This window comes from Medicago sativa, chromosome 4 (assembly GCF_051527215.1).
Source record: "Medicago sativa cultivar Bolivia chromosome 4, Bolivia_mono, whole genome shotgun sequence".
Lineage (NCBI taxonomy): Eukaryota > Viridiplantae > Streptophyta > Magnoliopsida > Fabales > Fabaceae > Medicago > Medicago sativa.
In genome coordinates this window covers 73,393,145-73,409,037 of record NC_140752.1, presented here as the reverse complement: position 1 = coordinate 73,409,037, position 15,893 = coordinate 73,393,145, and the positions used below count along the sequence as shown (strand labels likewise).

At 32.8% G+C, this 15,893-nt stretch overlaps 3 protein-coding genes across 3 annotated transcripts; all 3 read left to right on the top strand.

The window, feature by feature from the left end:
* Window positions 1-319: 319 nt before the first annotated feature.
* On the top strand, window positions 320-1,735 carry LOC146931693 (senescence-specific cysteine protease SAG39-like). Its single transcript, XM_085703239.1, has 2 exons — window positions 320-872; window positions 976-1,735. Exons 1-2 carry the CDS (start codon window positions 434-436, stop codon window positions 1,566-1,568), a joined length of 1,032 nt encoding a protein of 343 aa, XP_085559365.1. The 5' UTR covers window positions 320-433; the 3' UTR covers window positions 1,569-1,735.
* Window positions 1,736-2,958: 1,223 nt separating this feature from the next.
* On the top strand, window positions 2,959-4,075 carry LOC146931692 (uncharacterized). Its single transcript, XM_085703260.1, has 3 exons — window positions 2,959-3,202; window positions 3,277-3,321; window positions 3,542-4,075. Exons 1-3 carry the CDS (start codon window positions 3,047-3,049, stop codon window positions 3,911-3,913), a joined length of 573 nt encoding a protein of 190 aa, XP_085559386.1. The 5' UTR covers window positions 2,959-3,046; the 3' UTR covers window positions 3,914-4,075.
* A 3,930-nt stretch (window positions 4,076-8,005) lies between these two features.
* LOC146931691 (putative sphingolipid transporter spinster homolog 2) lies at window positions 8,006-15,893 on the top strand. The gene is made up of 16 exons (XM_085703238.1): window positions 8,006-9,054; window positions 9,349-9,477; window positions 10,214-10,315; window positions 10,832-10,936; window positions 11,065-11,140; window positions 11,698-11,772; window positions 12,059-12,161; window positions 12,243-12,305; window positions 13,060-13,105; window positions 13,374-13,471; window positions 13,666-13,742; window positions 13,904-14,017; window positions 14,272-14,391; window positions 14,968-15,096; window positions 15,201-15,279; window positions 15,422-15,893. Exons 1-16 carry the CDS (start codon window positions 8,918-8,920, stop codon window positions 15,547-15,549), a joined length of 1,581 nt encoding a protein of 526 aa, XP_085559364.1. The 5' UTR covers window positions 8,006-8,917; the 3' UTR covers window positions 15,550-15,893.

Below are 15,893 nucleotides of genomic sequence, written 5' to 3'. Positions count from 1 at the left end.
AGTATCACGATGAACTTAATCTCCTTATTAAGTATTATTCAATGACTTCAACAAAAAAAAAAAAAAAGTATTATTCAATAGCACTTAGTTGCCGTGAAACAAAAAACACTCACGTTAGTTGACGTGAAACAAAAAGAGAGTTGATTGTGATTTGTGATATAATTTATTTTTACCAAAAAATGCCTTCAGTAAATAGCTAGATTCCGACATTGGGTCTCATTCAGAAAATTGTCACAGTTACGTTGAATAAAAAATTGTTTTTAGCACTACAAAATTATTAATATAATACATACATAATTCATCATTAACTTGCCTATAAATTCAAAAAAATATATGGGTAAAAGCACAACTCATCTTTCTCACCTTTAACCGATAATTAATCAACCTGAAGCAGTTTTTGATTCTCAATTACTCTCATCCTTCACTAATTACCATGGCTGCCAATAATCAACATAACATGTCATTGGCATTGCTTTTATGCTTGGGATTGTTTGCTATTCAAGTCACTTCTCGTACTCTCCAAGATGACCACTCCATGTATGAGAAGCATGAGCAATGGATGAGTCACTATGGCAAAGTCTATAAGGATTCTCAAGAAAGGGAGAACCGTCTCAGGATATTCAAAGAAAATGTGAATTACATTGAAGCTTCCAACAATGCTGGCAATAACAAGTTATACAAATTAGGCATTAATCAATTTGCAGACCTCACCAACGAGGAGTTCATTGCATCTAGAAACAAATTCAAGGGTCATATGTGCTCCTCAATCACAAAGACAACTACTTTTATGTATGAAAATGCAAGTGTTCCATCAGCAGTGGATTGGAGAAAGAAAGGAGCAGTAACACCAGTGAAGAACCAAGGTCAATGTGGTAAGTGTCTATCTAATATGTAATGCATTCCATTACATATTATGTGATAAAAAAAAAATGAATTGTCATTAAACTCTAGTTAATTTAAATTTACCTTTTGTAGGATGTTGCTGGGCATTTTCTGCTGTTGCGGCAACCGAAGGAATCCATAAGTTGAGTACTGGGAAGTTGGTCTCTTTATCGGAACAAGAACTTGTTGATTGTGACACAAAAGGTGTAGACCAAGGTTGTGAGGGTGGTCTTATGGATGATGCTTTCAAATTCATCATTCAAAATCATGGACTCAACACTGAAGCTCAATACCCCTATCAAGGTGTTGACGGAACTTGCAGTGCAAACAAAGCATCCATCCATGCAGTTACCATTACCGGGTATGAAGATGTCCCTGCCAACAATGAGCAGGCACTGCAGAAAGCTGTGGCAAATCAACCAATTTCCGTAGCTATTGATGCTAGTGGGTCTGACTTTCAGTTTTACAAAAGTGGTGTCTTTACTGGTTCATGTGGAACTGAGTTGGACCATGGTGTCACTGCTGTAGGTTACGGTGTCGGTAATGATGGAACCAAGTATTGGTTGGTTAAGAATTCATGGGGAACTGATTGGGGTGAAGAAGGATACATTAGGATGCAAAGGGGAGTCGATGCTGCTCAAGGACTTTGTGGCATTGCAATGGAAGCATCTTACCCTACAGCTTAAGTTCCAAACTTAATGCTTATGTTACCTAAACTATGCAAAATTAACTAAATTAATGTGGTTGTTTGTTCTTGCATTTAGCAGCTACATAGAATGTGATTTGCGATTTATGTATATACTTGTGTATCTATTAATACAATTAAGGAATCAAGAGTAAATCTTGTTGTTAACCCTCCTTTTTCTCTATGTTTTCCTTTTATGTCTTTGAATTCTCTGATGAGTTTAAAAACCAAATGAAGAGTTTTAGGAGTGTTTTTTTCCATATGATTTAGAAGAGTGTTTTTGTTCTCTATAAAATCTATATTTTTAATTGGACCAAGCAATCATGTGTGTAATTGTCTCCATTGATACATATACATATTAATGTATTATTTTTATCGGCGCGACAAAAATAAAAACAATAAAAAGAAGAAAAGCTACAAACGCATTGAGGCACGCCACATGCATCAGCCATGACAATAAATAAACACGGCAACTTTCTCAAATTTGCAAATTTGAAGAAGACGAAGCTCTATTCTTAACAAGTTTATAATGTATTTGTCATCAAATTTAGCGTGAAGAAAAGTTTTTAGAATGAACTTTATATCTACTTCTCGCCACTTATACAAACAAGACCACACTTCGATACTTGAACAATAACATCTATAATATAATAGAGCGTTGTTATATATCGAAGGATTTCTTCAAGAAGGGATCGCGAAAATTTGTTTAGTCAATTAAAGCAATTGTTGGTCGGAAATCACGAGCATTCCTTGTGTTATTGTTATTTACTTTTTTATGAAGCATGTTGTTACTTTTTTAAGATGAAGCGGTGAGTTAGTTAAATATAAGATCTAACGGACAGTGAGTTGCCAATTCATTGAGGAAGCTTTCGTGAATATCCATTCGTGGCAATATAATATTTTATTTATTTTTTGCTTCTTATTTGTTTTTTGAATGGAAAGTTCCTTATTACATGAAAGAGAGTTGTCTATTGTAGTTTTGTTTTTCCTTCTTTCATAATTTAATTATTATTTTATAAGTAGCAAACAACTTTAATTTTATTTTCAAAGCTATTATTTTTAATCCTAAAAAAAAACTATTATTTTTTAATTTTAATTTCAAAATAACTTTTAAGCTCAAAACAAGTAGGCCATACACAACCTTAATAGTATTTTTTTTTTTTTAAGGAATCTTAATATATTTTATTGAAAGCTAAAATTCACATATTTTTACACTTGTTAACTCAGAATCCTTTTTTATTATGGTAACTATTATCGACTTAACTAACTTAAATGAAAACTTTCATTTGAACTATAAGATTATTTAATTTTGTAAACAAACAAGAAAGATCTAGAATGAGTGGTATCCTTCAAAAAAAAAAAAAAAAATCTAGAATAAGTGGTAACAGACTAGTAACAAACTCGTGAAAAAGCGCGCGCATAGGGGTATAAAACTTGGCACTTCCCTCCTCACATTTTCAGTTTGAAATTTCATTTGCAATGGCAGAAGAATTCTCAACGGAAATGGCAATGGTACCTCACGCAATCTCCATGAAGAAGCGTTCAGCAAAGAACGAAAAGCTCTGCCTCGAAGATTACATTCATCTTCTTCACTCTCGCAACACCAATGATCTCACCATGAATCAACTCAATCAGGTTCCATTTCTTCTATTTTCATTCACCAAACCTAATTTTCAATTTCAATTTTCTCATCATTTTTTTCTTCTCAGGTCATTCGTATTCACGGCTTCAAGAAAATTCACCATGCTCCTAAGGTACGTACAATTTCTCTCTGTTTTTATTTATCATATAGATTTTTAAATTCAGATGTTTAATTGAATTCAGAAGATCTGCAGTAGTAATAGTTAGTTGAAAGCGTTTTTTTATTTTTTGTAATGTTGCTGTTGATATGCGATTTTTCAAAGAAGAAGTGATTGTTGATGAATAATTTCGTTTTAAGATATTTGCGAAACTGATTTTGGATCTAATTCGCAGAAAGTGTTGACTGATGCTGTGGACGCGATCGATCTGGTGGATCTACCACGATCCACGCTTTCCGAGAGCATTTCCGCGTTCGCGGTGCTGACTGTGGAGGAAGCCGTTGCCGATCTCGTCGATCTGAACTGGCAAGAGTGTTGTGTCACTTCTATCCAGAAATTTGGTTGCTGCGAGGATCGGAGATCGTTTCCTGCTTCGGTGGATCAGAATCATGGAGTCGTGAATCAGTCGCAGTCACAACGCCATTGTCTCATCCCTGAAACTTTTAAGCGTAAGCTAGAAGCTACAAAATTGGTGCCAAGGCGTAAGAGGAGCAGTATTCAATCTCTTCGTTCTTCCGTGTCAATTGTTGATTCTGCTTCGTGCTGAGTAAATGTGACTCAATCATTCTCTTGCTTTTCTCTCTTACAGTTATAGTATATGTGTTGTGTTGTTGATCCATTTAACCAATTCTAGGTTTGGATTATGAAGATGTAAAGAGAATGAACGTGATGCTTCATTTCATACTATATCAGTAAATTTTACATTGAATTTTTTTCCTAAGATAAGAATATTTCTGTTATTATTATTGGTTTTAAGAAATAGACCCTTATTTTAGCATATAGATAGATATTCATATTAGTAATTTCTGATTTTGAGCTCTTTTCTTGTTCCTTTTTTCACACCGAGACAAAGTATTAGTTCACTTTTTAGCACTGAATAGAAGTATTGGTTAGATAAATATGTTGCAAAATGAGCCAGAGTAGTCCCAATTTTATGACGATAACAATCCATAAGCGAGAGTTTCTTTCAAAGGATATGATGTATAGTGTATTACTAGATAAAAGAGGGACGAAAGTTGTTAAATGAATGGAAAAAAACAGAGAAAAGAGAGTGAAAAATAGCAGCGTATCCATATGAAGTTGCATCAGTATTCAATATTACAAGAAGTACACAAAACAATACTCCTTAACACAATTTTCCACAGACAGTAGGTAAAGCTTAGGAATGAAATAGGCCATAACAATAACAATTGACAATAAGGTAGAAGTATAGTTAACTAAATAACAATCAAAATCAGATTACCTATAAACCATACAGTGTAAATATTATTGTACAATAACAAATCCTATTGATCTTCTAACCATGAATGTACATTTATTTATTTACAAACCAATCACTCCTAATTCCAGCATATATACTCTCAATTCTATGCCAAAATTAGTCTATATACAAAACAACTTCCCTACTAATTAAATAATGCCCTTTTAACCTTCATTCATTTCAATCTTCCCCAGACCACTACTTTCTCCCATAGAAAATGATCTAAAAAGATCTTTGGCAGCCTTATCACTTCCCTTTTTCTTCCCATTTTGTCTCCATAGGTCTCTCATCTCTTCTCTAACCCTACAGCTACTCTCTTCATGTGGCCCCTCACAAAACCCACAAGTACAAATAATTTCCTTCTTTCCACTAATCCTTCTCACATGCTCAAAATCAAATGCCAATCTCAATGCATCGTTCAAAGATGTGGGTTTCTGCATGAGAACCCAATCATGAAACTCTTCCCTCAATCCATTCACAAATACCCGTTTGATAACATCGTCTTCCAATCCATGTTCCGGCCATCGCTTCAAAATCCATTGCAGCCTCAGAAAGTAGGATCTTACACGTTCCGTCTCACCTTGATGAATCCCCATAAGTTCTGACCTTAACTCCTCAACGGGTTCAATTTCGTAATAGGCTTGTAAAAACGACAACTTGATTTCGTCCCATGAAAGAGAGATGTAATAAGGCTCGATGTTGAGGTCGTACCATAGTGCAGATTCTTCTTCAAGTGTGACAGGGAATATCTTCTTTTGCATTTCAATGGAGGATGCATTGTTTGCTCTACATACTTTATTGAAACGACTCAAATGGGTTATTGGGGATTCATTTGGAGTGCCACGAAAAATCGGTAAAGGAGCGATTTGTATGTATGAAGATGCATTCATGGGTTGTGTGGGATTTGGGACATTAGAAGAAGAAACTGAAGGGCTTTCTGGAACATAACCATTGTGCATGGGCGGATCCAGTGTGAAACATGGTGTGGCAGCTGCCACACCAGATTATTTCCTACTAAGTATATATATAGTATAAGTCATCTATATATCAAAGATTCTTCGGTGGCCTAGCGGTTATGTTTGATGGTGTCTTGCAGGTCCTCTGTTCAACTCTTGGCGAGTTGCTGTTTTTGATTTTATTTTTAAGTTATTAATATTAAAAATGGTGTTGCAGGGAGTCGAACCTGTAACACTATGGTATAATGCCCTCGCCCAAACCACTTGGCTGCAGCTTTTAAGCTGTCAAAACTTTTCTCTGTTAATATATATAGTTTCTTTGCAAATTTTGCCACACCAATATCAACGGTCTAGATCCGCCCCTGCCATTGTGTGCTTCTTGTGAGAAAGATGGTTTACCATGTGGTGCATTGGACAAGGATTCAGAAACATCGTCGTCGTCATCATCGTCTTCTTCCTCTTCTTCGGTTTCATCTTCAAACTGTCGGTGTTGATCCTCTTGAGATTCCAAATCCTCACCGTCTGGATCAGTACTATTATTATCCTTGTCCTCGTCTTTGTATTCTTCTGATAACTTTTGTTTTGGAATTCTATTATGATGTTTGGCCTTTCGGACAGTGGCGGGATAATATGAAGCAGATTCAGATGAAGATTGACGGTGTGTCCAAGTCATGTTTGATTTGCTTTAATTTGTTCTCAACAGCGTTGTATGTTACATATGATAATCTTGTGATAATAGGGTGCACTTGTTGGTTTGTTTGAAAAATTAACGGTCGGCTGCTGTTGGGTTTTGAGGGATCTATTGGGCTCCATTTCACTATTGGGCTTTATTATGAAGTTAAAAATATTAGGATTAATGTTGATGAAAGTTACTCTTTAGACTTCCAAAATTGCTCAAATGACTCACATGTAGTTTTATCCTTAAATTGCTCTTTAGACTTCATTTGAACTATGGGTAAAGAGCAATTTTAATGTTGATTGGTGCAATATTAGATATAGTAGACATGCGGAGATTCAATAGTTTCTTTTTCAACAAAAAGATCAAATGAATTTAAATATAAATAATTAATGAAGTCTTCGGTGGATCATCTACGTTGTTAGTCCGCCTTATACATTTGTGATTATAAATTAACGGAAAAGACCAATTTAAGTAACAAATTACAAAAATACAATTAAAGGATATAAACGGAATAACAATTATTTATGGGATCAAAATGAAACCAAAAAATTAGTTCAGGGATCAACACAATATTCTAATACTCTATTAGTTAAATACAAAAGGAGGAAGAGTGACAATATTAATACACGGAGGATTTGCTTTGTCTTTCATCTTACGGTACAAACGAGGAATGCTTGAGTTTTCTATTTGAAGATGCAATTTGAATCATCAAGACCTAGGAAAGAGTAACAAATTTCTCAATACCACTTGAAATTACGAGCAACTTTTTGCACAATAGTTTTATCCAATAAATTTTAATTCTTTGGTTGGGAGTTATTTTCTTTGGTACCAATTTTACCTTCCTGAAGTAAAATTTCCGGACATATTTTATTGTACCCATTATTTTGTTCGGAAGTAAACGTACCAAAAATCCAAATTTAATAGAAAAAATGGAGGCATCTATTACCTAATGATATTACTTGACCAAACGTGTAATTAATTGTAATTGATGTAATTGATTGTTACTTGGTCAAATTAGTTTAATATACAACCAATCAAAATATTTAGAATCGTCGCATTAATGAATGTTTTTAATTTATGTGGCAATTTAGAATGATTTGATTGGTTGTGTGTGCAAAGTTGTTTTAGACTGTCAACCCAACATCAATAAACTCTTTGTTTATCCTGAGATATATTTTGTTGTTTTTTTTTTTTGACAAAGAGATATATTTTGTTTATATACTGATATATACTCGGATACATTTTGTTTATATATACGATTTTTTATCAACGATGTTAAAAAAATAATAGTTAATATTATTCAACGGTTTTAGTTACTAATATGGGTCTCGTGTTTAAATTGTACACTCCAACGGGTTTTTTGGTGATTCATTTCTAGACAAACAATGTAAAAAAAATTAAGTGTGAATAATATTTTTTTGAGGGAGGTTTGAATAATCATAGTTAGTGTACTAGTATAATATTGATCTCATTTCTATAACGATGATATTAAAAAATAATAGTTAATATTAGTCATTGATTTTAGTTCCTAAGAATTGTATCACATAAAATCAATAAGATTTGTATCACATAAGAACACTAATTTTATCATGGAGAACAAATCAATTTTTTCTCAAATAAAAAAAGCAATTTTTAATTTTTATTATTTCTTTCCATCTTTGACTTTTCAACCCACATATCACATTAAAGTTTGTCCTATTTCGGTATTTTCCATTTATTCCACGAGAATCTCTCACTCACTCCATTCTATTATTTCTTTTCATTCTATTACCTTTATTCTTCTTCAATCTCTCCCAAAAACTCAAGCCGCCAGCCACCCAATTGTCCATTTCTGATAACCTTTTATGCAAATAAAATTCAGATTTTTTATCATCTCATCTTCCTCTATATTTCTGTCAAAATAAATTTTTTTAAGGAGTTACTTTGAAAAATGGGTCATTCTCATCTTCTCATATTTCTCCACCAAAGAAAAAAAAAAAACTTCATTTCCAGTCATCTAGCTTTGACTACCATACCATAAGTTTAGTATCAAATCTACAACATTGATCATGGAAGCTTTTATATCTATTTGTTGATATGAGCTTCAAATGCTAAAAATATTTCTCATTCCCTCATACCCTGCAGCAACAACAAACTTGTGATTAGATTTTGGATCTCAAACTTTATATTGTTTTATTATTGAAATTTTTTATTTTATTTTTTAGTGTAGAATCTGTTTGTATTTATTTTTTAATTTTCTACTGAAAAATATTTTTTGGATCTACAACACCATCCGTTTTCTATTTCTCCTTTTTTTTATTTTTTTTTTATTTTTAAGATATGAACAAAAATGAAGGAATCTGTTACAGCAAATCCCAATCATATGCGAATTTAAATAACAAGAATGAATTCTGTTCCATACATTACCCAAATAAAGGATAATCCATCCACATCCTCGTCACTTTGACGACACCGACATCATTGTCAACAAGAACAAGAACAAGAGAGTTTCGAAGCTGCGGGGGTGAAGGAAGAAGAACAACATTAAACCTTCTTCTTTCTACCTGGCATGCTTTTGTTACCTTCAACCTCCATTTTCTATTTAATTAATAATTAATTAAAGTGTCATTGTCAAACTATATAATATAATATAATATAATATTATATATTATTGGAATGGCACAAAAACCTGAACATGAACCGAAACCTTCAACAACAACTTCTTCTTCAACACGTAACCCTTCTTCTGTGGAACCAAACATGGCCCCCAAGTCCACCATGATTCCTGCAACTTCTTGGTTTACACCAAAAAGGTAATTCACCCTTTTCCCCCTTTTTTGTTGATAGATCCGTTTTGAATAAAAAAACATTGAAAAGGAAGAAAAATTTGATTTTTTTGATTTGGGTATTTATTTTGGAGGGTTTATAATTCTGGGTTTGTTTTTGTTTTCCCTAATTTTATTTTATTGGTTGTGGGGCATTTTTGAATGTTGTTGATGATTGGTATTTGACTAATGCAGGTTAAAATTAACTGGAATTTAAAAATTGATGCTTTTATGTATTTCAAGAATATTAATGTTTTTTTTATTTTTTATTATGTTGTGTAGGTTACTTGCTATATTTTGTGTGATTAACATGTTGAACTATTTGGACCGAGGAGCAATAGCTAGCAATGGTGTTAATGGACATCGTGGGAGTTGCACTGATGGTATCTGCAAGTCTGGAACAGGAATTCAGTAAGTTTAACTTTAATTAATTGACATTATATACTATGTTTTTCTGATTGAATTCTTGAATAAGTTTAGGTTAATATTTTAAGTTGTCATGATTTATGTTTTTTGTTACACAGAGTCATGAATGACATGGTTGTCAAGAATTTAAAACAAAAAAGCGATCTGTTAAATAAAAAAGCAATCTTGGCAATATTTAGTTAAGTTACTAATTTTAAGGAAGAAGGGAATTGAGATTGAGATTTTGGTGATAAATGCCCCCTTTTGGGCATGTAGAGAGAAAACCTATAGATTCGGTAGTAAGGAGAGTAAATCAAATGAAGGATAGTAAGATCACGAGAGGCAAAGGATGTCCTAGAAAAACTACAAGGGAAACTATTAGGAAATACTTGCAGGTTAGTGAGTTGAACCAATATATGGTTTATGATTGAACAATATCGTGTAATTTGATGCATGTAGATGATCCCACTTAGTTGGATAAAGCTTAATTGTTTTTGTTGTATTTAAAGACATAGATAGATAGTTCAATTTATGGCGTAATGTACGCTTCTCAAGAAAAGAAGCATTAAAGACATAGATAGATAGTTCAATTTATTTTCTGCAAGATAGCTACTGTCGTTGCCTGTATGAGCTTTTCCACGTGTTTCATACCATGATAGTGTACTGTAATATATGAAGAACTAAATTTTCAGAAACTTTGTAGTAGTGTTTCTTGACAATATTGTTTTGTACTTCCGTGTAGGGGGGATTTTAACTTGAACAATTTTCAAGATGGAGTTCTCTCATCTGCTTTTATGGTTGGACTTCTTATAGCTTCTCCAATATTTGCATCTCTTTCAAAGAGGTAATGACTGTTTATGTTGTAATAACTGTTACATAGTCCCACAATGATACCTTAAATAAATACCTTGAACATGTGAATCAAATCAATGACTACTATGTGGCTCATTGGGTTCTCTGTGCTTTATTTATCTTAATTATTTGACTTCTTAATGCTAGGTATGTTTTCAATGAATGCAATTATGAAACTTCTGAAATCTAAGCATGCTTTAAACAACAATCGGTCTGTCATATTGAAATCCAATATGTCCTTGATTCACAAACAAAGCAATACTAGTATCATTGATATGAGTATTAAGGGTGGTTGAAGAAAGAAATATTCTTCAGCATGATTTTCATCTTACACTGATAAGAATGCCTTGTCATTTTATTGTGCCCGACTTTTTATAAAATTATCTATACAAATTGTAATAACCCAATACTGAGAACTTTGGACCTTCTCTTTCAAGTACACGCACATACCATTTATGTGATCTATATTATAAAATGATAATATTTACATCATTCCTATATTTTGCAGTGTAAACCCCTTTAGACTTATTGGAGTTGGATTGTCAGTTTGGACTGTTGCAACCTTATGCTGTGGTCTTTCTTTCAATTTCTGGTCCATTACATTATGTCGCATGTAAGTGTTTTCTCAGATTATTTTTCAAGTTTTATGGTTTTTATATTGACTACTTACACAATAGTTCAAAGTGTAAGAACCATCTGATATTCTTATTTTTTCCCTTATTTTTTTCTTATTCTCTCTAGGCTCGTTGGTGTTGGCGAGGCTTCATTTATAAGTCTTGCAGCACCTTTCATTGATGATAACGCCCCAGCTTCACAGGTTTGTTACTTTCCCTAAAAACTGTCTCATGCTTTCTGACTTGAAGAATGCTTCCATCGTCTATTGTGCTCATATTTAGGCCTCATATTTTAGTTAAACTAAGAAGCAATCATTTTGTGGGATTAATTTGGGTCAGTTGAAGCTTCAACGAGTTTGATGTTAATTATGATACCTTCATTGGGTCATTAATACGTTTTAAATTGTGAGACTATTTGCTTTGGTATAATTGCATTTTGGACTTAATTCACAAATATTTGTTTTAATTCGTAAAGTGTCACTGTATATTTATAAACTGACTCAACTGTTTTAGTTTTATTCAATTCTATTAAGCCTAAATGCCGAGTTTTATAACTCAAATCACTACGGAAATTTGGTCTAAGTGAGTTTAGATTAGTTTGCTTCTATTCAACATTTCAATGGTTTGTAGATATAATCTGGCAACACTGACTGATGTTTTCTTACCTTCTTGACAGTTGGAATATTTTATTTTATATGGTATTGCGTTTGCTGCCTATTTTCTTTATGGTTCTAACCTTCTTATACTGGCTATGTATCAGAAAACAGTGTGGCTTTCTATATTTTACATGTGTATACCAGGCGGATATGCAATTGGCTATGTATATGGTGGAGTGGTAAGTTTTCATTTAGTTTTAGTACCATTGTTTTATTCCAGTAGTAAGGAAAGATAAAAAAGCAAAATAGGATGCCAGTGTAATATTTCTCTTTCAATCTTTTGAAAACTGAAAAAGTAAAATTCGTTTCAGATAAGAAATATCTTAAACAGGGGAGGTAATTAAAAGAGTAGGAGTATATAGCTTGTCACAATAAACTTATGGAATATTTTTTTCTCCCTTGTCATATTTTTTTACTTGTTTTTGAACTTTCCTCTGATTTTATCCTTTCATTGTTCATAAACAGGTTGGAAGTCATTTTGGTTGGCGTTATGCGTTTTGGGTGGAGGCTATCTTGATGCTTCCATTTGCTATTTTGGGATTTGTTATGAAGCCTTTGCAGTTAAAAGGTGCACATTTTCATCTTGCATTGATTTATTTATTGTGGCACCTTGATATTGTTTTCGATCTCTAAACTACTTTGGATACAGGTTTTGTCCCTGCTGATTCAAAAAATGTGCTGGCAGTTGAGACAGTTCCTTTGGGAGTTCAAGGTACTATTATGTTTTAGACTAGTTTGGTGAAGATTTAAGCATATCCCCCACTTGAAATATAATTTAAAATTAGAAATATGTGCATGTTGTGTTACTACATGGTAAATATTCCACACCAATCTATATTTACACAACTCGTACAAACATTTGAAAAATTTACTAGAGACCTTTACTAACTCATTTCATGTTGGACGTGCTTGTGTTATTCCTTTGTGCTTGTTGAGTTTATTGTTTACCTGATTTTTTTCTCCTGTGCTGTATTGCTTTTTTTATGATGATTTCCGATCCTTCTTTTCTATAACATATCTCCAGAATTGTTGTAATCTTTCTATATCTGAAAAAGGGGATAAAAAGAATCTAAATCTTGCCATTAAACCCTGATTGTTGAGAATGTTCTCCAAATAATTTTCTATCAACAATTAGGTATACTTCTCTTGTTCTCCGTTCCTTTCTTTTGTCCTTTTTCAAAGGCAAGTGAGGGATGAGACATTTTGTTTTATAATTATGTAAGCATGTACTAACCAAAATTACTTCTTTGGTCCTAAGATTTAATATTGTCTATGCTTGAAGTGCTAACTGCAATATTTCCCCTTTCATGTCTGGGAAAATAACATAATTTTTCTCTAGGACAAGCTCAAATTCTCACCTATGTCTTTCAATTACCGGAAATGTTAGGTTTTTATTTTATTGGTTTACTTCTGAATCACAATATCTCTTCATTGGACTTAACAAAGTTATCTTTTTTGATGCACAGATGGGGAGGATTCAAATAGAAACAACGAATCGCATGAGCCTTCCAAGTGAGAACTTCACCTTTATCCTTGATTTACATAGTGGTTTCTATATTTGGAGTTTATGATTGATTTGCTGTTATAGTGCTTATAGATGCATTTATCCTGTCAATATTTCTCAGCTATTATAAGGATAAAATTCCCTCCAGCTGAGAATGATTATCCCTCAATCCTTTTAAAAACTTTTGTTGCTATTGATTTATTGTATCTCCAAGTGTGTGGCATCCATCTCTAAGTGACTGATGCACATAAATTATTTTTTGTGACTCTTATATAGGCCAAAACATGCAAACAGAATATTAAATCAGCTCTCAATATTTCTGAAAGATATGAAAGAACTTTTGTCGGATAAGGTTTTTGTCGTCAACGTTCTAGGTATGCATCAACTCCTTTCTTCATATTTATTTAATTTGTCATCGTCTTTAAATTCATCTTAGAAGCTTCATTATGACTAGCTTACTTAAAAACTTCATATACCATTCTCCTCTACCTATATATGAACTATTTTTTACAATCACGTCATTTTATCACATCTCTTTATTTAATTGTTACTGAATTCCTATTTTCAGGTTATATAGCATACAACTTTGTCATCGGTGCTTACTCATATTGGGGCCCCAAAGCTGGTTATAGTATATATAACATGGTGAGATTTTGTTTCATCTAATGCCAAGAGTGTGGATAAAATTTTATCCTTCTTTCATTGTTACTTGTTTAAAATAAGTATATGCCCGATACCTAATTTTCTGGTAAACACAATGTTAATCGGTATAAAATTATTTTATTAACAATTGTTTACTTTGTCAGACTAATGCAGATATGATATTTGGAGGAATTACAATTGTATGCGGAATATTGGGCACTTTAGCAGGAGGCCTTGTTCTTGATTACATGACTAACACCCTATCAAATGCATTTAAGGTTGGTATATGAATTATAGTGTGCACTCTAGCATTATTTATATTCATGTTTATGCATTTCCTAATTCAGTTCTTTATTTGATGAGAACATTGAATATTTAAATAAGTTAGGTAACTGGATTAACACTTTTAAACTGCTAATTCTACGGAAATATCTTCCTGAGTTGTATCTAACATATAAAGTTATTTCCTTCCTAAGTCTCTCCTGTAAATTCCATTGCTCCATCCTAACTATTTACCTTGAACTCTTTTCAGCTTCTCTCATTGACAACATTAGTCGGTGGTGCGTTTTGTTTTGGTGCCTTCGCATTCAAAAGCATGTATGGCTTCCTAGCTCTTTTTGCTATTGGTGAACTACTTGTTTTTGCCACTCAGGTACTTCCCTTCTCTATGTGAAGAAAACTTCATGTTCGATTGTTTATAAGTAATACATGCTGCCTAAACTATATACATGCTTCTCATTTATTGGTATTTTAGCAACTCTGTCTCATTCATCTGTTAGCTGAATATCTTGAAATTCTCTAGTAAATAGTAATCATATTCTTCATGAATTATTGTATTTCAGTCTTCTTATGTAAATCACCTATATAACTGGGAAGTTAATCACAAACTTGCTCTTCCAAACCTAATGTTGTGTTTGGATGACTGTTGTATATTTGTATAGCCACTTCTGAGTATAATGTAATTTGAAATAATTAGTGTTTTGCTCCAAGAGTAATATTAAAAGATGTTAGGTAAATTTACTTTTGAATATGAAATTATACTTATCTATGTACTATAGAAGTTAATTTAAAAAATTACGAATGAGGACAAAATTGAGGAATAATGTGATTTTGACAAACATGAATTCTAGTTTGTAAATTTTGATATCAAAATGATGATGTAGAATGTAGAGATGGTGTATCCAAACACTTATTTTTATTCGTAAATTCTTACTATTTTTTCTTTCAGGGTCCTGTGAATTATGTATGTCTCCATTGTGTTAAGCCAAGTTTGAGGCCACTATCAATGGCTATGTCTACTGTAGCTATTCATATATTCGGAGATGTTCCTTCCGCGCCTCTTGTTGGAGTTGTCCAGGTTAGCATTTTTAGGTGTATTAGTTACAATTTTACAAATCTTATTACACATTATTGTGCACTACAGTACAGTACAATATTCTGATGGCGGCTCTATGCATACAGGATCATATTAACAACTGGAGAACTACCGCGTTGATTCTAACAACAATATTTTTTCCAGCAGCTGCAATATGGTTTATTGGTAAGTCATCATGGAAACTTGTTTTGATCTGATACAAAGTGTTCACATTACTAAGTTCATTGCTGTAGCATCATATAATAGCATGGTTTTTTTAATATAGAAAACATATTTAGCTCATTGTCATGATACTTTGTTACCACAGGAATATTTTTGCATAGTGTGGATAAATTTAATGAAGAGAGTGAGCATCATGTATCAAAGGTAGAAGGAACAACCACTGCGCCGTTGCTTGAAGAGAAGACCGCAGAACCTCAATCCCAAGAAGGTTAACCTTTTTGTAATATCTTCAAGCAACCACAGCACCATTGCTTGAAGAGAAGACAGGAGAAACATTACTATTTACTCAATCTCAAGAACGTTAGTATATGTTTGTATATGCAATCGGAAAGTGCTGGACACACGTTTAGGTTCAAGCTACAATTCATAGCTTCAGAAAAAACACGTCAAAAAGGTTTTGGGACGCAAGAAATCTAAGCGAGTCTCAGTTCCAAACATACTATTAACCTTTTTGTAATATCTTTTGATGGCTGACCACGTAGTTTGTTTCGTACATTGTAAATAGCTTTCTTAATTCTTTGTTTAATCTCTATTAATTTAAAATTTAATTTGTGTAA